This window comes from Erythranthe guttata, chromosome 14 (genome assembly GCF_056151865.1).
Source record: "Erythranthe guttata isolate IM_541 chromosome 14, IM_541, whole genome shotgun sequence".
In the NCBI taxonomy this organism is placed as follows: Eukaryota; Viridiplantae; Streptophyta; class Magnoliopsida; order Lamiales; family Phrymaceae; genus Erythranthe; species Erythranthe guttata.
This window is the reverse complement of record NC_142546.1, coordinates 1,158,084-1,182,166: the sequence shown is the minus strand read 5'-3', so window position 1 is coordinate 1,182,166 and position 24,083 is coordinate 1,158,084. Positions and strand designations below refer to the sequence as shown.

General features: G+C 32.8%; 2 protein-coding genes, 1 long non-coding RNA gene and 1 other non-coding gene across 7 annotated transcripts; all 4 read right to left on the bottom strand.

The window, feature by feature from the left end:
• Positions 1-1,555: 1,555 nt before the first annotated feature.
• Positions 1,556-1,685, bottom strand: LOC148764880 (U11 spliceosomal RNA). The gene has a single exon (XR_016029976.1). It is a non-coding gene; the product is annotated as a U11 spliceosomal RNA (small nuclear RNA).
• A 260-nt stretch (positions 1,686-1,945) lies between these two features.
• LOC105963026 (hypothetical protein) lies at positions 1,946-4,773 on the bottom strand. Its single transcript, XM_012987381.2, has 5 exons — positions 4,297-4,773; positions 2,932-3,046; positions 2,747-2,836; positions 2,552-2,650; positions 1,946-2,282 (listed from the first exon to the last, which is right to left on the bottom strand). The coding sequence occupies exons 1-5, from the start codon at positions 4,362-4,364 to the stop codon at positions 2,181-2,183; spliced, it is 474 nt and encodes a 157-aa protein (XP_012842835.2). The 5' UTR covers positions 4,365-4,773; the 3' UTR covers positions 1,946-2,180.
• A 2,042-nt stretch (positions 4,774-6,815) lies between these two features.
• LOC148764879 (uncharacterized) lies at positions 6,816-9,471 on the bottom strand. Of its 4 annotated transcripts, XR_016029755.1 has the most exons (4): positions 9,002-9,471; positions 8,190-8,837; positions 7,272-7,763; positions 6,816-7,063 (listed from the first exon to the last, which is right to left on the bottom strand). It is a non-coding gene; the product is annotated as an uncharacterized LOC148764879 (long non-coding RNA). The 4 variants fall into 4 exon arrangements; XR_016029754.1 differs by having other exon boundaries at positions 8,186-9,471; XR_016029756.1 differs by having other exon boundaries at positions 7,272-7,777; positions 8,190-9,471.
• A 5,560-nt stretch (positions 9,472-15,031) lies between these two features.
• Positions 15,032-16,201, bottom strand: LOC148764878 (uncharacterized). Its single transcript, XM_088814437.1, has 3 exons — positions 16,130-16,201; positions 15,665-16,017; positions 15,032-15,570 (listed from the first exon to the last, which is right to left on the bottom strand). Exons 1-3 carry the CDS (start codon positions 16,191-16,193, stop codon positions 15,214-15,216), a joined length of 774 nt encoding a protein of 257 aa, XP_088670563.1. The 5' UTR covers positions 16,194-16,201; the 3' UTR covers positions 15,032-15,213.
• Between the last annotated feature and the right edge of the window lie 7,882 nt (positions 16,202-24,083).

The window sequence follows — 24,083 nt, the reverse complement described above, 5'->3', positions numbered from 1 at the left end:
GAACAAAACAAATTACATCACAAGTGAAAGGAAATATATGGTATTTAAGGATGAATAAATTAATATTCGATAAATTAATAACTTAAGTATGTTTTCATGGTCTCATTCAATAAAAATTATATCATTAAAATTAATATTTCACTAAATTAATAAAATTAATCTTGATGAAAAAATTGTAATTATTGTTTATCTGTATTATGGAATTATATGTGAATAGATTGGAAAAATGAGGGTATGAGACACCCAACCACGCAATTTCTAAATATGGAAATATAATTTGAAGTGTGATAGAATTGTCTATACTAAAATTGGGTTGGGTGGAATATAGGTATAGATTGGGTAAGAAGTTCCCTAAGGGGTTTACAGATTAGTTAAGAAAAATAAGCAATTATATCAACTAGTACTTCTTCACAGTCCACGTGCAATGCCCAGAAAATAACCTTTCAAAAGTAGAAAAATTATTTATTTAAAGACATTTTGCACATGACCCCCTTATGGTATGAATTTAAGCACATAACCCCCTTAAGGTTTTGACATTTAGCACATGACCCCCTTATGGTATAAAATTAGACACATAACCCCCATGTGGTTGTGAAATTTTGCACATGACCCCTTTATGCTATGAAATTAGTACATATCCCCTTGAATAGACAACTAGAAAAGACTAAATTACCCCTATCAAGTCAAAAATTCTTGCTCTAATTTAAAAATAATTATTTTATAAAATGAAAAGCTTAATGTATCTTTTTGTAAAATGAGAAATATAATATATTATTGTGTTTTTTTTTTATTTTACAGCACACAAGGTATAAAATACGAGTTATTGCACGATTGACAATTTATTCTATTTTAAAAATCAATTTAAAAATCTTTAATTTATCATTAATTATGATTATTATATTACTATTTTCTATATAATATATTATATTATAGCTGTTATCGAACTTTAATTTTTTAAGAAACAAAGTCTTATTTTTTTTTATTCTTTTGGAAAAATCTAAAAAAAAAAACATTTCTCTAAAGTTGAAATGAAAATTAAATTTAAAATAAAAATATATATGCGGTAACATAGAAAAAACACAATAATATATTATATTTCTCATTTTACAAAAAAATACATTAAGCTTTTCATTTTATAGAATAATTATTTTTAAATTCAAACAAGAACTTTTGACTTGATATGGGTAATTTAGTATTTTCTAGGGTTATGTGCTAATTTCATACCATGAGGGGGTCATGTGCAAAAATTCAAAACCACAAGGGGGTTATGTGCCTAATTTCAGGTCATGTGCAAAATGTCAAAACTACAAGGGGATTATGTTCATACCATAAGGGGGTCGGTCATGTGCAAAATGTGCAAACCATGAGGGGGTTAAGTGCTATTTACCCTTATTTAAATACATAAGAAAAACAATTAAATTGATATATATATATATATATATATATATATATATATATATATATATATATATATATATATATATATATATATATATATATATATTAATATAATATTCGTATAATAATTAAAAAAAGTTTTTAGAAAAGTAAGAAATGGAGGGTCGGCCAATGGGGCCAACCCTGTGAAAGTTCCAGAAATTGTGTCGGCCATATGTCTTGATAGCCATACAGCACTAGCCTTAACACAAGGCTAGCATGGCATATTTAGCCAACCAACCCTTTTAATCCTTCTACACCGATTCTACCTTTTACTTATACCCATAGCGGTATCCAACTCTTCTGTTCAAAACCGATGTGGGATATCATCAATCTTCTCTTAAAAAAAATGGTGCATCTCTCTATTATTTAACAGCAAAACACACAGTCTCTTCACTCCTTTATACTAGTATAAAATGGTATTGCACGACACCCGGATTTAACCAATGCACGTATTCGACTACGGTTCTTTTGTCAAAAAAGAAATTAAAAAAATTAAGACACAGAATAATACCAAACATCTCTGAACAAATTGCTAAAATAATGGTTTCGTTCGTCTAAAATTCGAAACAAATCAGTAATCAACTAAAGAATTATGGGAATTGGGAAATATCAATTGGAGGCTGACATTTAATACAAGGTTCTCAAAATGCTGATCTGCACCAAATACAAAATCTTCTTTTACCCGAAATACACCCGTAAAAAAACTACCCCTAGCCCTCGTATTTTCGATTCCATTTCTTTCAAGCTGCCTTTGGTTTGAGGGTCTTCTTCCTGGGTTGCTTTCTTGATAAAGAGTTCTTCATCCCCAGGAAAAACAACAATGCCCCAACAAGTGCAGCACACTGCCAACAAAAATTCAAATCAGCACAATTAAGTACCGAAAATAGATTTGAATAAATTTCAATTGGTAATTCAAAAATAGATTCGAATAATGCAGCACTTAGGTCTCGTCTTCATTCAGAAGTTATACCATGACTACTAATTAAATAATTCGGACATTATTGGACGTCAATCCCATTGTGGCAACCAAACGAGACCATATCGTGTAAATAATCATATAAAAATAGGCGACGAAACAAATTGAAAAAAACATGCAAGAATTTAGTAATACCTGAAGGAACTCCTGTAAGAGGCTGAAGAATTCTTCTTCACCGAAGTTATAGTTGTAGAAGTCATACAACATGGGAGTGGTCAATACCAAGTAAGATATCTGCAGCATTCAGCAGAAACGTACACGTACGATTATTTTATTTTTTATTTTTACACGTATGGAATTCGGTACAAGGGTTGGATAAGAAGTTCTAACCAGAAGAAAAGCACCATAGCTACTGCCAAGCACAAATAGAAGACCGCCTAATCCCTTCAAAGAAATACAGGTGGCAACGAAAGTCCTAGCCTGAAAATGAAATCGACATAGTCAATATCATAAGAAAAAAAAGCAGCTTCGGAAAACTGAAAATAACTCTTAACGATATTAAAGTCTTTATTTACATCAAGGTGAAAAATGTTTTTCCCGATTATTTCATCGATGGACTTCTTGAGAGTAGCTAATTTCGGAGCCCATTCTTTCGTTGTTGGCCCACCATCATCCCCAAATTCATTGAACCTAAAAACATATTAAAGAAAAATCCGAATCAATACAAAGTCTTTAGTTAGGCAAGGTCGAGAAGTGGATTATGGGATGTAAAAAGATCAGTTTCAAAATTTTCCCACCTTCTTCGAAGAAATTACACTATAATATATATATATATATATATATATATATATATATATATATATATATATATAGAAAGAGAGATAAATAATTGAGAGACTGCATTCAAGAAAAGAACATATAAACAAGCCCTTTTTCACCAGTTAGACGGATGAAGTACTAACAACCATGCATACTCGATAGCAAAATGTAAAACAATACATTGAACATAATACAAAATAGCAAAATATATCTGGTCAAGCCAGAAAAATTGGCTGCATTCCCACTTTAGGAAGCCGTTAATTATGTAATGCCATAATTGAACTACATCTTAGACTGTTGATTGTAGCAATAGTATGTATAAGTCGATATAAGCTCTAAAATAATTCCTAAAAACATCAGTTATTATGGTTGATTTTGCGTTCCTCTAAAACAAATCGACTACAATCCTCAACCTCCCACCCCACCCGCCCCTCAAGGCGTATTATTAATAAATCGAAGGGTGTTTTGACATGGCTAAATTATACTCCCTTACACCGTATACGATATTATTACAAATATTATAAAAAATGTACAAGTACGTAAAACGAGCAGTAGCAGTCACATTGATTCACCGGTTCAAGAATAAGCAAAAGGTTTAGCTCAAATAGTCAAATGTAAACTATTCGACCCAAAAGCAACGTTAGAGTATTCAACTAGTGCAAAAGGCATATGGAAATTTCGAGTTCCTTTTTCGATTATTAAACAAGACGAAATCTCTATACACAAGCTAATTAACACAATGTAGAAAAATCCCCATAAACCAATTCCACAAAAACCAGTAGTAAATCAAGAATCAATAGACAAATCCTGAACTGGATTTTCATGTGTCTAAATCCTAAACCCTAGCCCCCATTAAAATAAACTGCTTCTCAAGCAAAAGGGCATCCCCAATTCTCCTTTTCATTTTCTGGTCTTCTCACAAATCACGCAAGAATTTAAAAATTAAAATTATAATTATGAGCTAAACATGTGGATAGAGGTAGATCTGAAAACAGGGAAACAAGTCTTAAACCTAGGGTTTTGGATCACAGATAGTTGAAAATTAACAAAAATTGCAGATATGAATGAAGTATAACAGCAGATCTGATTACGTATATGAAAGAGAGTTTGAGCGGACTTACATTTGCCATGCAGAGAGGATGAATATCGAAGCGAAGAGCACTCTGCCGAGAAATGAAAAGAACCCCATTTTTTCCTTTCGATTTCTTCGTGTGAGGAGAGAGAGAGATGAGAGAGAGAGAGAGGAGAGAGTAATGTTTTTGGCTATACGAAGGACAGTAGTGGTGGAAACTCAGAAATTTTCTGCAAAATTTCTCATATTATTTTACAATTAAATATAATTTTAACTGATTTTTATTTTTTTATTTCTAAAATTTTTTAACTGAACTATTTTAAATTTTAATTTCTAATTGGATGGATCGAATTATAATTAACACTTTTAAAAAAATGATTTTTTTCTAATAAATGGAAATCTAGCTTTGATTCCGTCCGAAGGACTTTTAAAATGTCGAAAACTGAAATGAAAAAAAATTGTTTCAAAATTACAATATTTTGGATCGGAGCCGACGAAAATAAAAGAATACAATTTTAATTCAACTATGATATAAAATATATAATAAAACTGAAATTATAAATAAGTGATTTTATTGAGGAAAAAAGTGGGTTGTAAAAATTATTATTGTCTTTTGTAATTAATATTGGGCTAGAAAAAGAGTTGTTGGGTTTCCTTTTAACAAAAAATCTCGGCCCATTTTCAAATTGATCCAGGATCCGACTCGATTTAACACATGTGATTTTGACCCTATGGTTAATTCGGACTCGATAAACCCGTAAAATGTTTTCAGCGATCTCTCTTATCTATGTCAACTACTAATGTTGCCCTAATTCGCGAACGAGGCTTTGTACGTATTTGAGAAATTATTCAAAAATTCCAAATTCCTTAGTTGAAATGTAGTGACTAATCTGTTCTATTTTAACATTAAATAAAGTGGAAAACAAAATTAAAAAAAAAATCTGTAGTTAAGTTTGAGAGAAGCTATAGTCAGAAATTTTGAATTTCTTTAGTTGACCTGAGTCCTGCTTTCCTTATCATTTTAATTATTTCTTCAAATTCAATTCAAATGTAAGTATTGTACCTTTTTCTACACGTTTGCATAATATACAAAATAGTCCAATATTCAAAGTTCAAATATTTGAATGTTTCTATTTTTTTTTTTACGTCCCCAAATAAGTTTCAATTATTTTAGATGTTTTTTTCCAGAATAGATCCTTTCATTTTAAGCACTTTTAAAATAATTTATTTATTTTTTGATAACTAATCATTATTAGTTAGTACAAAATTAAATATTGATTGAGAATTATAATTCTTAATAGTTTTGTGAGTTATATAGGTGTGTTGGTTCATAATTAACTTCACAGTTCCAAAAGATAAAGTTTTAAATTTTATTTACTTTTTATATATATAAACTTGATATTGCACTATTCAATTTGCAAACATAGGAAATATGTAAACTATAAACTATTTGATTTTATTTAAATTTTGAACGTACAATCCAAACAAATGTTGACTTATACATATCTTATACAAAAATTGACTTATTAATTATTCCAGATGAACATAATTCATAACTTGGTATTACCCGACCAAACCTTGACCCCCAACAATATAATGTTGACTTAATTATTCTAAATTATTAAACTAATTACAAATTAAAAAAAATATGCAATCGTTTAAATAAAATAAAATAGAGAAATTACAAAAAATCCCGCCCCCTAAAACACGTTACACTAAATAAAATGGTCAAAGAAGCTGATCAATCCTTCTCCCTAAATCAAGCAGCACTTGCCAAACACTACCAAAAAAAGGGGCTTTTGTGACGGACGATTACGTCATTAAATTGAAGAAATTCCGTCATGAATACCTTTTTGTGACGCATGTGTGACGGAAAGCGTCCGTGGGAAAACCCCTCGTCACTACTTAAAACTGTGACAGATATATTCGTTTGTCACATATTTTGTCACGGAACCGTTTGTCACTACAAAATACATTTCCGTCACAATTACCATGTCCAGGGTCTGTAAAATTTGTGACGGAATGTGTCACAAATGTTTTTTTAGTCGTTAGTAATCCGTCGCATATTAATAGGCCACATTGTTATTTATCCGTCACACCTATTGTCATAAAACCGTCACCAATGTTCCGTCGCAAATTACATGTTACCAGTGTCCGTCACAAATACCAGTTATCACGTGTCCGTCACCAATACAAGTTATCAGTGTCCGTCACATAATGCCGTCACCAATGCCCGTCACACAATCTGTCACACATGGCGTCCCACATATCCGTCACCAATGTCCGTCACATACTATCGATCACAAATGTCACACAATATCGGTCACCAATGTCTGTCACACATATTGGTCACACAAACGCCGTCACAACATACTTGTCACACAACATCCTGTCACAAATCCTTCACAATCTTTTTACTAAATAAATTGTATTGCGTCATCCAACAGTCACATTTTCGTCACAAATCATTAAAATAATAATTATGATTTATTTTTTTGTTTTATTTTGTATAATATGTTCCAGATTATAAATTAATATTCAAATTTAATCATCCACAAAATAACAACATTAAAAAAACTAAGAAAATCCCAATAAGAATGTAAATCTAAATAAATCATCACACGGGTATGATTCTCAATAGTTCCAACATGAGCACAAATTCCAAAACATATAATCTTAACAAAATAATGTAAAAAGAATCTTAACAAGACAAAATGATCATATCATAGTGTAAATGTTTCATTCACTACGTATTTGTACTCCGTACATGTCCCCTTGTTCTAGACTTTCGGTGGCTTACATTTCCTTCACCCATCCTGCAGATAATCATGAAAATAATCTATAAGAAAATACACATAAATAACCAACTGCAAATAATTATATGAAAAAAAACATACATAACCAATGAAAATAAATAAAAAATAAAAAAAAAAATAATGACACTACGATATATCAAATAAAAATAATATAAAACTTTTGAATGTATAAGCCACTGAGAATAGCAATGAAATCATGGCAATTTACCTCATCGTCGGTACTAGTGGAATCCATTTAGTGCTGGTTTGTGTTGTTTTCAGAATCAGAGTCTTCAAATTCTTCTTCCTCCTCTTCTTCCTCTTCATCAATTCCTACATCTCTTGTTGAGGTCATCAGATCATCCCTAACTTCACCGGGAAGTACTTCTACGGGATTTGCAGTATTATCCAATAAAATATCTGACCGATCTAAATCTATTGTGATAGGAATTTCATATGGTGATGACATTATCTCTTCTTGAAAAGGATCTTGAACAATTTCGGGATTGCTTTCTTCGTGTGATGACGCACATTATCTCGATTGTTAAATTTTCGATTGCAGCACTTAGAACAAGGACATCTTATCTTACCATGATCAACTACATTTGGATGAGAGTAAGCAAAATCTAAAAATTCCTTAAGTCCCTCGTCAAATTCTGATCTTATATATCCGTTAGCATCAAATCGATGCCACATCCAACTACGGTCATTATACATAGTACTGCATCAATTTAACTATGAATAATAAATATTAAGTGGCAAGTGCATGATTTTAGTAATTTAAATGATTGAAGTGCTACAAAATCATGCTATAAAGTCCAATACAAGCACTGTAAAATTTATAAAGTAATCAATTCATATGCATTCATCTACTGCACTCATCACCATTTAGTAATCTATATCATATACGCAGTCACAATCACAACATTCTAGGCTTAAAATTAATACAAGAAGTGCATGCTTCCTATTACCATATATATGCTTCTTACCATATTATTTGCAAAGATATACAATTCAGTTTTCCCTTAAGCATATTTTAATTTTTATGTTGATGAAATACTAACTTTCCGGAGACTTGTAGCATGTACAACAACATTCAACAGTTCAAATTTAATAATGTTTCATATACTAATAAACACATACTTACATACTACGCCTAGAAGATGCAAATTCGTGTCTTGATGATCAAACACCAGATTCCGCTTGCTCGATTTCACGATGGAGATTGCTGTACAAGAAAAAAATAAGTCATATCTATTCGGTTAGCTAAATACACATATTGAATTTCATTCAGGTCCTAAGCACATAAATTTTTTTACCATAACTAAGAAGACGCTAATATATGCAAATAGTTTTGACAGCTAAAGGGCGAGATAAGATATGGTTTTGGTCATTTTGGAAGACATGGTTTTCATGTATAAATTGATACCTCGTGGAAACAAACAACAATATATCAGTTTTTTTATTTTAAATAAGAAATTCTCCTCACCACATATATACAATGTGTATTGTATACAAAGACATAACATAAAAAACTAGTTAAATAGCTGACAAATCTTCGTTTTAAAAAAAGGAAAAAAAAAAGGAGCATAAACCATTATGAACCCAAGCTGCAAATAATTTCAGAAAGAGATACTTATTTAAAATAATTTCGGAAAGAGATACTTATTTAGATCAGTATTGCAATTCATCATGTAATCCATAAATAAAAACATAATTATATAGTCACAGCTACCTGCAAAAGCAACCAATTAAAAAGCCCAATTCAATGCATTCAATTGGTACGTGTAAAAACCTTTTTAATATAAAAAAAAAAAAAAAAAAAATCACTATTAATCCTTCTTCAACACCATTCAATTGTAGGAATTAACTGAAATAACCCCAATTGAAGTATTTGCTAATATAATTCCTTACTATAATATAAAAAAATCAATCAAGAGAAGAGAAAAGATCATGTACGGCATTCTTTATAGCATCACTCAATGTTAGATTGTACAATACTTGTTCTTGCAATTTATATCCTATTGTGACATGGAGATTCATCGGTAAATTAAAAACGAAAAGATAAACAGGAAATAACGAATTGGGTGAAATAGAGAACCACAAATTATACAAGAATTGAAAATTCACCGTATAAATCAGTACCCGGAAGTTCCACAACGGAAACCCTTGTTTTCTGAAATTGGGTGAAATAGAGAACCACAAATTATACAAGAATTGAAAATCTCACCATATAAATCAATACCCGGAAGTTCCACAACGATAACCCTTGTTTTCTGAAATATATTGTTCGACGGATTTATGGTGGAAAGATCGAGGTCCGTAAACATATATATGCCTTTTCCCTGATTGTGTTCTGCAAAACTCTTGAGTTGTCGTAGAAGACTAGGAGTAGTGGGGGTGGTAGTTTTGTAATTAACAATTGATTTGTTAATTCAATTGTCTTCACTCTTTTATTTTAGGATTGACAATTCATTTGATTCTTTTTTTTTTTCCAATATTGCTAGATTCAATTTTATAGTGCTTAAAAAATAATTAAAATATAATGTATCAAGCAATATGCTATAGCATATTAATAAAATATTAATAATAATATTTAAAATTAAAAAATAAACGTTATTACATATCTCAAGTTATAATTATTATAAATAATAATAATAATAATAATAATAATAATAATAATAATAATAATAATAATAATAATAATAATAATAATAATAATAATAATAATAATAATAATTTGTAGTAATTGATATTTTTTAATATAAATATATAAAAATATGAATAACAATACTTCAAATTCAAAATCAAACTTCTAGGTGTTCAACCGGGGAGCCGACTCACGAGCCTTGTTGGTGAGTTTGAGTTCCAAAATTTTAGGCTCGAGCCTTTATGGTGAGTTGGAGTCCTAAAACAATAGGCTCGAGCTCATTTACACTCCTAAATAGTATTAGTTCGTTTAGAGGGGTGCAAATCGGACGGATCGGATCATACTTCGTACTATAGGGAAAAAAGATGAATGCTTTTCGAAAGTTGAAAACAAATTTCAATTATAAAAAAAAAAATAATAAAAACAAGTTAGAAAAATAAAAAATTGGAAGTTTCATAATTTTGGTAAAAACAATCGGATCATAAATATTTTAAAATTTTAAATTTAAAAACAAATTGGAAGTTAAAAAATCGGATCATAAATATTTTAAAATTTTAAATTTAATAAATAAAATAGAAGAAAAACCCGGTTGAACTGAGTCGAACCGGTTCAATCGTGACCCAATTAGTCATCCCGTTCTACGTCCGGTCCGGTTTAAAAACATTGGAGAACATGACAACAATTTGGCCATATATAATTATTTTTATTGAAAAAAAAAATCTAGTTGAATAAATGTATATAGTATGAAAAATATGGCAAATTAATTAGTAATCCATTTGAGATTGTGATGGGCTTATAAATTGTGACGGATTTGTGACCGTATCAACATAGTGACCGATCAATGACAAAACTAGAATGTGACGACTTTGTTACCAAATAAAGATAGTGACAATTCAATGACTGAAAATACAATGTGACGACTTTGTGACCGCATTATGCATGACGGATTTGTGACAACAAAGATATTGTGATAGATTAATAAAGGACATTAATAAATTATTTACATCAATTATAATATTATGACAGATTTGGTGACAAAATCAATTTCCGTGAAAACATTAGTGACAAAACGGTTACGGATTTGTGTGTGTCACAACGTCCGTCACGCACTCAGTCACATATATGTCACAATAAAAGACGGATATGTTTTCTTAAATTCCGTCTCAAATGTGTCAATAATTTCGTCATTTGTTTGTGACCGATTTGTGATGAAATTGAGTTTGTGATGAATATGTGACCAATATTATTCAAGACGTTATTTCTATGAAAAAATAATGACATATATGTGACCAAACAAATTTCTGTCACAATATTAGTGACTAATATGTGACAACACTAATTTTCGTCGAAATATAAGTGACATAAATGTGACCGACATCTGGTTGTGACAACATTCGTCGCAAAATTTGTCACAACCTCGTCACAGTGTAATGATGATATTTTTTGTTGGCATCCGTCACATATCCATCACTTACTCTGTCACAATTAGTGACAGATTAGGGCTGTCACAAGCTTTCCGTCACAAAAGGCATGTTTTTTGGTAGTGAAAGAAACTGCCACATCCGTCGACGGAGATGCTGGTGGTGCACGGGCGGCGGCACCACCGCCACCGGCAAAGTGTTTTTCATTCAAAGTACACGCGCCACCACCCTGGCCGGGGATGTGTGTGCATGAAGCAAGCACCACTAGTCGGCGGCACGGGAACACGTGGTAGAGACGACCCGAGTAGATCAACTTGTTTCCCTACCCATTTTTCCGTACTCGGAGTTCTTCCGCCGTCTGCAGCTCGATTTAAATAAAGGGATGCGAAGAAGAAAATATAAATAATAAAAATCAGTTTAACCCTAAATAATTAAAAAAGAAATTAAATAGGAAAAAAATCAACACACTAAAAAATATTTGACCTAAAAATTATTTCTTACTTCAGCAAGATAATCAAACTGACTAAACCAAACATACGAAGAAAATATTAGGCAAAAAAAAAAAAAATCACTAATAATCCCTCATCTTATTATTTAGTCCATTTTAGTCCCTAAGGTCTCTTTTGTTACATTTTCATCCCTCGATCGACCCTATAATTCATTTCATTATAGTCCTTAATTCGGTGTATAATTTGATTGACTTTAATGAATCTTTTATTTAATGGATGAAATATTCCATTTTTATAATTATTTTTATTTATTTTAGGTGTATCTATGATACTAAATACAAATTAAATGAATTGTTGTTTGGAAGAAAATATCCCATTTAATTTAATAAGTAAATGTATGCATTATTTTAATAAAATATTAACCACCAAATTCTAATAAAATATCAAGAAGCAAAAGAAAAAAAAAATGGAGCCAATAAAAAATTAATGAAAAATATGATATTATATTAGAAATTGCCGAAATTACAAATAATTATGCCCCCTCAAAAACTTGGTGTGTGTGTATATAAATAAATAATTAATATCAACCAATTAATGCCGATCAATTGAGTCCTTAACAATTCATCGGTTGCCAAGGAATCAATTAATTAAGCTGCCTGAAAATCAACAACCGCCGGAGATGGTGGTGGCGGTGGTGGTGCATAGACGGCACCACCACCGAAGACATTATATGAATCGTTGCAGATGCCGCCTCTGCCAGGGGCGGGGATGTACGTGCATGGAGAACCACTAGATGGTGGCACCGGAGCTCTCCCCTCCGCTAAATTCAAAGACATCGACACGAAGAGGAAAACGTAAAAGATAAGGCAAACATTAACCTTAAATGAAGCCATGGTTTTTGTATAATTAGGGGCTTAATTATTAATTAATTAGGAGATTCAAATATAATGCCGAATGTTTATTCTTTCGAATCCCCGATTTTTGAAAGGCGAGAGTAGGTGATTATTTATAATAGATGTTCGACGGTGATCGCGTGCCCCGACTTTGAAGCTGCTCCTTAGGACAGGAACAACTTTTCGGTTGGCCAAGAATTATTATTTCGTTATAAAACGGTTAGTAAATAAATATTGAAAAAATGTGTGTAGGAAAATGCACTTACTTGTTTTAGGAAAATGCACTTACTTATTTTAGGATAAATAAGTAAGTGTAATTTAAATTTTAAATTAAACTTGCATAAATTAAAGGACCTCTTATAGTATTTTATTGTAATATTTGATGAATCTAATTTGTTGATATTGTAATTCTTAGTTTTAAAACATTCATCACTCAAAAAGATGAATTATGTTTGTATTTCTTTTTAAAATATCTTGAAGAATTCATCAAATTAATTGGTTCCTTGATTCTTTTATTTAATCATGTTTTTGAATTAGGAAAATATTATGACGAGTTTAGTTATACATTTTTATATATTCAATGTTAGAAATTTATTTAAACAAATTAAACATAGGAAATTAAATGAAATTTAATCCAATAATAAAAAAAAGCAATTTTAAAATATGTAATAAAGCAAATAATTTCATCCAATCTTGGAGAATTATACTATCTTAAATATTTATTCACAATATAGAACAAATACTTTTCAGTATAAAAATAAAGTGTAATGTTTTGAGGACAATGGAAAAATATGTTAAATTTGAGGATCAAATTAAATCATAAGTTTATTTTACTACTCTTACAATACCCACTAATCAATTACATGTATTTAGGTAATTAGGTGTAGCATCTAATTTCTCTATTACGCAAAGTAAAATAATGGTAGATATAGGACAAAAGTAATTTTTATTATTAATTCAATAAATCATTCATATATAGTAATTAGAAAAAAAAATAAATAAAAAAATAGTAAAATAAAATTACAAGGATTTCTGCAAACATGCAAAAATAGTACTCTTATTACAACTAGGGCCCTTTTGGTTGGGTAGTTTGGATAGATAAGTGTATATGGGATATGTAATATTGGGACTAAATTGAGTATTAGGAATACCATACACTGTTTTTGGTTTGATGTATTGTTTCGATACTGCCAATCCCTTGATCAATTACACGATGTTTTGTTAAGTTGATATTTAGGTCTAAATTAATAATACTTGGCCAATGTCGGAATTGCCCTTCCATTATAATATACAATCACCCATTTTCATCTTCTTCATACCCCGATTTGCAGATCCCCAAATTCCTACCCCTCTTTACTGTAGCCCGAAATTGAATCTCTATAAAACGCATACTCATCACAACTCCGATCCATTCTTCGGTAGTTTTTGTAGAATGAGTTCTTGTGGTAGTAGTTCGAGAAGGGGATCGAGCAGCAAAGATCATGGTGGATTCGACAAAAATCAACATGATACTTGTGAGTGTGGTTTGAAGCTTCGTTTACAAACTTCTTGGACCCCAACGAACCCAGGGAGACGGTTTTCATCTTGTCCACAAAGGGTAACTTTATCTTCTTTTATGAGTATGAATCTATTACAATTAATTTTGTAATACCCTGTATTTTTCTTAATGAGTATGTGGTAAAAAAATGTTGTAGATCTTAAGTGAGGTTCAGCTCGTGTTAGATTCAAAATTTAATAATGTGAAGGATGTTACTAACTTGGTTTTGTCCTTGCGTTGAATTTAGCATGATGCCCTCTGTATAAAGGCATATTGGAAACTTAGGAATGGTTAACATCTTATCAATATGCTGCATCTTAAATAAAGTGTATTTCAAGAAAAATATGTTACTGTAATGTAAATAACAATCACAGGTTGAATAATATGAATTTGATAATTTTCAGATCAAGGGTTGTGGAACCTTCTATTGGTGTGATCCCCCTATGTGCGACAGGTCAAAACAAATAATACCGGGATTGATCAAAAGAATAAATGCTCTACAAGCCCAAGTTAATCTTGAAGTTCCGGACTTATTGAAGAAAATTTCTGATTTGGAGGCTGAAATGGCGCTTATGAATGATTTGAAAAATAAAAAAGCCATGACTAAATCGTATGGTTGGTTTGTTCCTTATGCCGTTGCAGTCGTATTAATTTGCATTGTTCTATGTAAATCTTTTTGTTAAGGAAGTATTATTTGTATGTGTTTTCAACTAAATAGGCAAATGACTTCAGTCATGATCCTTCGAGATGGTTTTGTAATTTGGTATCCAGTTCGATTGAACATGTAATTATTCCAGTTTGTTCATATTTGTATCAGCATAAACAATGTTTAAAGTTCAGTAATTTAATTAGATTGTGCAAATGTTTTGAGTTACAGTGGTTTAATGGCTATTACTTATTGTTACGTTCACATTGCATTCGATGATTTAGTTACGTTTTGCATTTGTTTGATTTGTAATGCAGAATTGCATAACAATGGAATGCTCAATGAATTGTAATTAGAAACTGTGCACAGCTAATATAACCTGAAATCCATCTAAATTCGATTGAAAATTGGGGAACTAAGTCCCTTTGAACATGCAACAGTTAGCAAAAGACCCTGCCGGTAGAATTTGAAAATTTGGGAACTTAGTCCCTTACAAGTTGTAAAAAAACAACTGCTGCAAATAAGTAAAAACATATTTAATAAAATGAACATGCAATCACTATTCCATACACACCCTACTTTAAAACCGAAGAAACTTGTGAATCGGAATCATCACCGGAGTCAAGGTGATCACTGAAGCTGACGGCAGGCTCGTCATTAAAAACTTGAACAACTTCATTGTTATTATTGACATTGTTCTCAACTTCGATATGAACAATGTCTGCAACATTCCCCACTCCTAACAGTTGAGGATCTTCGTTTTCCCCTACTTCTGCCTCTCCTTCATCATCAATCACCAATGGATAGTCGGGATCATATCCCGTAATGCCTCGAAAGTTGACCGGCGGTGCTTGTTTGTCTTCAAACACAAATTTGCATTCATCGTATAACCCGAAACCGTTGACCCTAAACGCCATCTCTTCCTCCGTCTCCTATAATTTGCCCGTGTATTTTGTTAACAAGTATTTAGATAAAATAATTAAAAAACGGAAAAACTACAATATATTTTTTGCTTCACAATCTCACCCGTCGATTCCAAGACCATGCACTCCTATCAACAGTAACCTTCTTAGTAGAACGATTGAACACCACACCATCTTGCGCAATGTAATTTTTAAACGATATGAAGCGGTTCCGAAACCACTCCAACCTCGTTTTGATGTCAGCCTCTTCGAAAGTTCTTTCAAAGGTGAAAGTCATGGTCAAGTAAACTTCAAAGATGATATCCTCGTAGACTTCGTTATCTCGCAGCGATTCAACGGCTCTTGCACAACTTGCTGCAGATTCCATTAAACATTGATCGAAAATAACAGGCCATGAGGGTGTGTTCATCCTTGCCAAAATCTTTTGATTTCGTGTTCTTGGCCTCACCATAGTACCTGCGATAACGTCAAAACAAATAAACGATAAGTTAAACAAAAAAACCGAACTCTAATATCACAACTCCTATATTACATACGAATAGAAGTAAACTTAATTAGCCACTCCTACTTGATTCTCCGTTGATTTTTCGTGTGGTAGTGAAGAACTGCAAATCAGAAAGACTACCATGCATTTATAACCAAGAGTAAATGGGATTTGATTGGGCAAGGCCAAAGGTCTTTTTCCCTATTGTTATACGCAACACTGCATTTATTCCAAGCAATTGAGTGGGTTAAGCCTGCAATTATTACAACAATTGAATGTGGGGAGATAAAGAGTTCACTCAACATTACTAGTCATTATTCGTTTTTGTGATTTCCAATATCATATACATTGATTGCAGCTGTAATATAGCGTTAAAAAATACCACGCACACCTACACATGTTAATAAATGATGCACTACGAAGTTTTAAATACGTTTGAAATGTGATGATGAGTGATGACTGATAAAGTTCAATTGTAAGTATTAAATGCACCAGAAAGTTTAATTTGGGTGTTGTGATCAATTAACTTTTTAGATTTTTCTTACAACATTGTGCATTAATAATTGCCATATCTTTTTGACTTGATATTCAGATATTGTGAATTGATTTGGCCCATTAATTATCTGTCCATAATGGTTGTTGAGCATCAATGCGTATTCATAATATCCCCAACACCTAACACAATTAATTAGGGTAATTTGGGCTTATAAATGACGAAAGAAGGAGTGCCATATGGAACCCAACAATTAAACATATTATATTATCAACTAGCTGCATGGCACCAAAGAAAATACCAATTTTTAGGCAAGAAGATTTTCTTTACGAGTTGGAATGGAGTGAGAGGATAGATGATTATTTTGTCGAGCTTCTGTGTTTGGAATCATGCAGCGGTAACTTCGACCGTGAGGGAAAAAATACTCTTGCCCTTTTCAGCTGCCAAGAAGCTATTCAAAACAAATTTAAAATATTTTTCTCCTACAAACACCTCACCAAAAAGATGAAGTTGTTACACAAAAGGTTTACTACGTTTCATTGGATTGTCGCACAGGAGGGCGTAGTTTTTGACGCAAAAACAAACATCATTTCTGCACCGAAAGATATGTGGGAATATATCTTGAAGGTAAATTAATTTCATACGAAGAGGTATTTTGTGTCAAACAACTTTTGTATGGTTACGTAATTTTTATGAGTTTCAATATTTATCTTCTTTTTATCACACAGACAAGTAATTTTGCCTTTGCCTATCGTCATTGTGGAGAACCTAAGTATGAGGCCCTAAAGTGTATTTTTGGTGTGGAGCCCGTGGAGAATCCTAATGGTGGGGAAGAAGTTATCGTGTTGTCATCCGATGACGAAGAGGCGAAACCTAACGAAGTGGTGAGTCATGGAAATCCAACTCATGGAATGGAAGGAGACCGAGTGGGAGTTAATGCTGAAGCTTTTGAAATTAATGCGGAACGAGAGTTCGCAAATGTTTCCCCTACTCACCGTAATACGGTCATAACTATTTCATCGGGTACATCGGACAATGTTGAATTCGATATGATGAACATTCTTAATTACGTTTCAGATTCCGAGGGGTCGAGAGATACAGAATTGAGCACAGCTAATTCGCACTTTATGGAAGAACCGGAGCTAAAGGGGAACCCTATACTGCGCTCAAGAGAGGAAAACATCAAAAAATTTAACCCATTTGGCACTCCGAAGAGCTCCACTGCTTCGAACAAGCCACGTGTTTCTGAGTTTTGTACTCCCGAATGAAATCAAGCCTAATGAATTTGTTGGTGTGTATTGCCTGTATAAATATGGCATGGGTTTTTGTTTGTAAAGTAGGTTGTATTTTTGTGCATGTGCAATGGTCCACATGCTGGTAGTACGTGTTTTATTTTTCTTTTTTGTTTGTTGGTTTGTTTAGATATTATTACTATTGTGTGATCGTTTTGATAGTGATTTTATCACTATTGTAAAATATTTTTGTTGAATGGAAAATTTGATTCGCCCTTTTATTGTATTTTTTTCCAATAATTATATCATTAAACAATTAAATAAATGAATACCCGATAACCCAAATATTTTGCATGAAAATTGAAGAATCTAATCTTGTTCAAAAGTGCTACTGGTTCCCATCCGAAGTTGTAATAAACAATACAAGAAAATTGACCAAGTACCTAAAATTGGAATACATCAAACACGCGAAGCATAATAATGTCAAAAGGTCACACACTAAATTCACTCATATTTAATAACGACCGTCTAAGATCATTTGCACCATATTTGCCTTGTGTTCGTCACCCAAGCAGAAGAAAATGTCGAGATCTTTGCTATTATCGCAAATTCTCGAAGTTGCCTTTAGACGTTGCTCAAATGTGAGATGTTGCATGTTTTCTAGGGCATCAAACACCTTCGTCCTAGCTATCGACACATCTTTATCAAAGCCAATACGGCTCACTAGTTCGCCCATTTGGAATTCCATTTTTTCAAAAAACTTGGAGGCCATTTCGACATACCCATCGTCAACGGGGTCATTGCGTGATCGTTTTTTGGACTTCGATTTAGGCTTTGCTGAAGTTGCTTCGTCAGCACGACTGAACGACATATATTGAGAATAATTATCTGCATTCGAAGGGGCCACTTCTGGAACGTATTCGTCGTCATTAGAATTATGTTGCTTCCCTTTCGAGCTTGTCACCAAGTCATTAATGGCCTCAACAAATGCTTCGGCATGTTCACCCGTGGCACGATCTTTTCCAAAAATTTGAGCCCAATCTTTATAAAATGGCCACGATTTGTACCTCATTGAACGGGCATTCGTATCGGTCTACGAATAGAAACACACAAATACATCAACATAATCATGTAAATGCAATTATTATAATTAATAAAGTATTTATTCTTTACTACGTGTATAGCATGAATTACCTTTATATAATCTTGCCATACTTGATCGTCAATCACATCAATTGTGTTGTTTGCATCGTTCCAACCAAATCCAGACCTTGAAAGCATGGTGCTTAAAGTTCCATAATGCTTTTTCCACACATGTATTTTGGAATGGATGTGTGGTGCGGCCTTAAGATCGGTACCCGGGAATTTTTGCACCATATATTGTTCCAAAGTCCCTAAATAACCTGTTTTAAAACCATTTTCGCATTTCCATCCCCTTGAAACAATATCTTTCAGTCCCAAAATTAATGTTTGTTCTTCAAGGACTGTCCAACAACGCCTGCTATTGATGGCTTGCTTCTTACTAGTAGTACATTTACTTGAACCAGCATTGGTATCCATGTACCCTGAAGTATTGGACAATATGTAATTTAGAAAATCCATTAAAGCATTAAACAAATATCAGAACATACCAAACCATTCTAATAATATAATTCAAATAAAATTTCAAAGTCTTACACGGAAAAAAAACAATGTTTAAAAACTTTAAAACACATAACAAACAGTTAACAATTGAATTACGAACAAGACTTTTTAAAGATGTCTAACGAGACATTAGCCACTCGTTATACATGTTTTGGGCAATGGTATCCCGCCATGTGGTCCATTCCTCTGAAGTTTCAACAGTGTTTATGTAATCTTCACCATTAATGATGCCTGGATTCTTACGAAAAAAATCATCCAAGGTTTCTTCCTCGGGATCGAAATCATTTGTTGTGCGAATGAAATTATGGAGGAGACAACATGCCATTACAATCCTATTTTGTACTTTGATGGGATAATATGCCGGGCTTCGTAATATGGCCCATCTGGACTTCAAAAGACCGAATGCCCGCTCAATGATGTTTCTTGCCTTCGCATGTTTCATGTTAAAAAATTCTCTAAAGTTTGTAGGTGCATTTGGACCTTGACCATATGCATCAAGGTGGTATCTAGTGCCTCGATACGGTGCCAAAAAACCCTCGCCATTCGTATATCCATTATCAACCAAGTAGTAATTACCTGTAATCGGAAAGGTTCTTACTACATATACAAATGACTCATGTACTTTTAAAATTTGGAAAGGGTAACTAGTAATAACATAAAGTGTTAATCTACATTTTACAAACATACCCGTGGGAACCCGTAGCCCGTTGTCTCTAGTTACCGCGTCCCGAAGTATTCTACTGTCGGCGGCAGATCCTTCCCAACCCGTAAGTAAGTAAATAAAGTTCATATCATCATCACAAACGGCTAAAACATTCAATGACACCTTACCCTTACGGTTTCTGTATTTGGGTTTATCAAGACAAGGAACGCGACATTCTATGTAAGTCCCATCTAGTGCCCCGAGACACCCCTAAAATTTATTGCATAGTAGTGAAAAATAGTAAATTGATTATTGGTGAGTAAGATATCAGTTATGTTGTATGTTATTTACCCTTACCTTAAAATGTGAGAAACGCTCGTTTTCTGAATTTTCACCAACCGGCTTTGGTGAAATCAATAGCATCTCATGTAACTTAAGCAAAGCCAAAAGGACGCGGTTAAAATGCTTGCTTACGGTGTACCCTGATCTCTTGAAATGACTTCGAACAACGACATTTTTTGTGTGGTGGGCAAGTATTTGAAGAAACATTGCAACTTGCTCGGGTACGGACACATTTCTATTAGGCTTAAGACCACCAACATTTTCCAAAACATAACACAAACGGTAGAAGGTTTGTATGTTCATTCTAAGATTATCACGACATGTAACACCATTCAAGCCAACTATAGAACGCAAATACTCGAGCTGAGAAGGGGTTCTACCTACCAAGCTATAAGTTCGAGTTTCATTTTGCGACTCAGACAAACGACGACGCTTATATTGTGTCAAAATTCGTACGGACATTAAGAAAAACAACCTTAGATTAAACAATAGTTGGTTCAACACTACAAGAACATCTTCTTCTTGTTTTGACAAATCCATCCAAAGCCCACAATATCCTACAACATTTGTACCAATAAAGCAACACATTCAAAAAAAAGAACACCTCAGTGGATGAATAATGAAACATCATAAATTTCGACATGAACACAAAACCCAAACAAAATGCAGGCTGACATGATTATTTGTTCAAAAATCAACAAGTCAATAGCCAAACCAAAACATAACATATTTGTTAGCGAAACCCAAAATACAGTAAAGTAGCACTAAAATTAAGTTTAATAATACGAAAGTCCAAAATTAGAAAACACCCATCAAATCGAATACATACCTGAAATTAGTCAAGAATCTGGAACAGGTCAAGGTATGGCTATTTCGCGCAACAGAAGCCAACAATCTAACCGAGTGAAGGTGGTACCCTCTCCAATCGACAACACTAATTTTGCCGGAAAAAAAAAGAATGGGAATTACGACATACAATGATGTTCAAAAGACAACTAATGAAGACGAAGATTTTGAGAATTACCTTTCCAGATCTAACCCAAAATGTGTATACTTCTGCCTTCTTAGCCTGCCCGAAAATTAGCCAAAATTAACATGCTCCATTCTCTGGCAAATGAAAAACGCTTCCATTAATTATGTTGTTCAAAGAAAACCACATCTACAGAAATTGTCGATTTTGGGAAAAAAAAATTCGATGAAAGATTTTCTTACCGCGACAGATTAGGGCTCACCAGTGAAAGGGGATCTGAAGATTATACGTTTTTATATGTAATATTTGTGTAATTATTCTTTGTTGTAAGGGCAAAATCGACATATCACATTTGTGTAAATGATGGGATTATTTGGTGATAAATAGTCAAGCCAATTTTGGCTTGACAGGTAATAATTCGAATGGGTGATAAATGTGGTGGGACCATTTATCAACATGTGGCCAAACATCCAAACCAAACATCCTCATGTTGGGTCATATTTGTCCCATCAGCCCTAATATAGCGAACCAAAAGGGCCCCTAATGAACTAATTAATAGTGATTCTCTCTCAAAGTCTACAAGTCTACGGCAGCTCCCGGAGTATGTGGTGGTGGTGGTGGTGGTGCGTAGGCGGAGCTGCCGCCACCAGGGACATGCGTATCATCGCACTGGCCTTTGCCGCCGCCGCCGCCAGGGATGTTAGTGCACGGAGAAGTGGCACCGGAGCTCTTATATTCTCCTCTCCATTTATAGAAATAGACACCGACACAAAACATAAAGAATAAGACATATTTTTACCCTAAATGAAGCCATTATTTTTTATTTATTTATTCAATTATATATGGTGCTTATTATTTTTTGAAGAGGGTATTATTACATGATTATTTATATATGATATTTGAACGTTGACTTCGGCCGATTTTGCAGTTGTTCCTTTTAGGACAGAATCATTACTTGTATTTACATTTTGACTGGCCCAAGAATTATTACTTTGTTAAATAACTGTTTGCACCGAAACCTTAAAAGAAGTTTTTTTCTAAAATATTTTTGTAAAATATTTATTTCCTTTATTTTTTGTTTTTTTATAATACGTTCGATTTTTTTGTTTTTTCTTTCTTTTTTTTTATAGAACACATTTTTTTTTTCTTTTTCTCTTCTTCTTTCCTTCCCCACTTGGACAATTTTTTCACGCTTCTTTTTATAAATATTTTATTTTTTGTTTTCTTTTTTCCTTCTCTTTTTTCCCTTCCCACTAAAAACGATCAACTTTGAATTTTTTTTTTCACGTTTTTTTTAATTATTTTCTTTTTCCCTTCCCGTTAAATTTGAGGATCAAATCATAACTTTATTTTACTATTCTTACAATACCCACTAATCCATTACTTTAGTGTTTAGATAATCTGATTTGGCATTTTATAATTTCCCTATTATCAAAATAAGATGATGATAAAAAAAAAAAAAAAAAAATTACAAGAATTTCAGCAAACATGCAAGAATAGTACTCATATAACAACTAATTAATAATGATTCTGTCTCAAAAAAAAGAAAAAAAAAACTAATAATGATCAAGAAGCCAAGTCCTTCTCCGCCGCCATAACGACGACACGATTCACTTGCCAAAGAAGTTGCGCGCCTCAAAGTCTACAAGTCTACGGCAGCTCCCGGAGTATATGGCGGTGGTGGTGCGTGGTGGACGGAGCCACCACCGCCTCCAGGGACATACATATCTTCGCAGTGGCCTTTGCCGCCAGGGATGTTAGAGCACGGAGAACCGGTAGACGGTGGCACTGGAGCTCTCATATTCTCCTCTCCATTTATAGACATCGACACCAACACGAAAACATAAAGAATAAGACATATTTTAACCCCTAATGAAGCCATTTTTATTTTTATTTTTATTCAATTTGTGTTTATAATTCTTTTTGAAGAGGGTACGTACGTGCATAATTATTTATATATGATGTTCGAACGTTGACTTCGGCCCGATTTTGCAGCTGCTCCTTAGGATAGAAACATGGCATTTACATTTTGACTGGCCAAGAATTATTTATACTTTGTTAAATAACGGTTGGTAAGCAAAAACAAACAAAAATAATAAATAAATAAATATATATATATATATATATATATATATATATATATATATATATATATATATATTGGGCTTTATTGGTTAGTTGAGTATTTAAATTGTCCCAAAAAGAAGAAGAGCATTAAAAGGCCCATTAAGGCCCAATCGAGCAATACTCAACTTCAAAAGAGTAGTCCAATTTATTATTATTATTTTTTGGGTAAATTACAAACACCCCCTAGGTATGGTCAATTTACAAAAAAACCCTCTTGTTTGGATAATTACATCTACCCCTCAACTATGATTTTTCTTACACCTCAACCCTTATTGTGTCAAATTCAACATAATCATCTAGATTTCGTGGAATGTGCCCTAGTTTGTACTCGTTTTGTTTAAAAATACAGTTTCTGATGCACCACAATCTAATAAATAGTACAAGGCAAGAAACACATATTATGATCATCTTGTTTCAAAATGTAGATTTTGAATGAGATAAAACGAGTACAAAAGTAATAATATTCCATATAATCTCGAAGATTCCACTAAATTTGAGGAAGTAGTGGTAATTATCCAAACAAGAGGGGGTTTCTCGTAATTTGATCATACGTCAGGGGTGGTTGTAATTTACCCTATTTTTTTTTT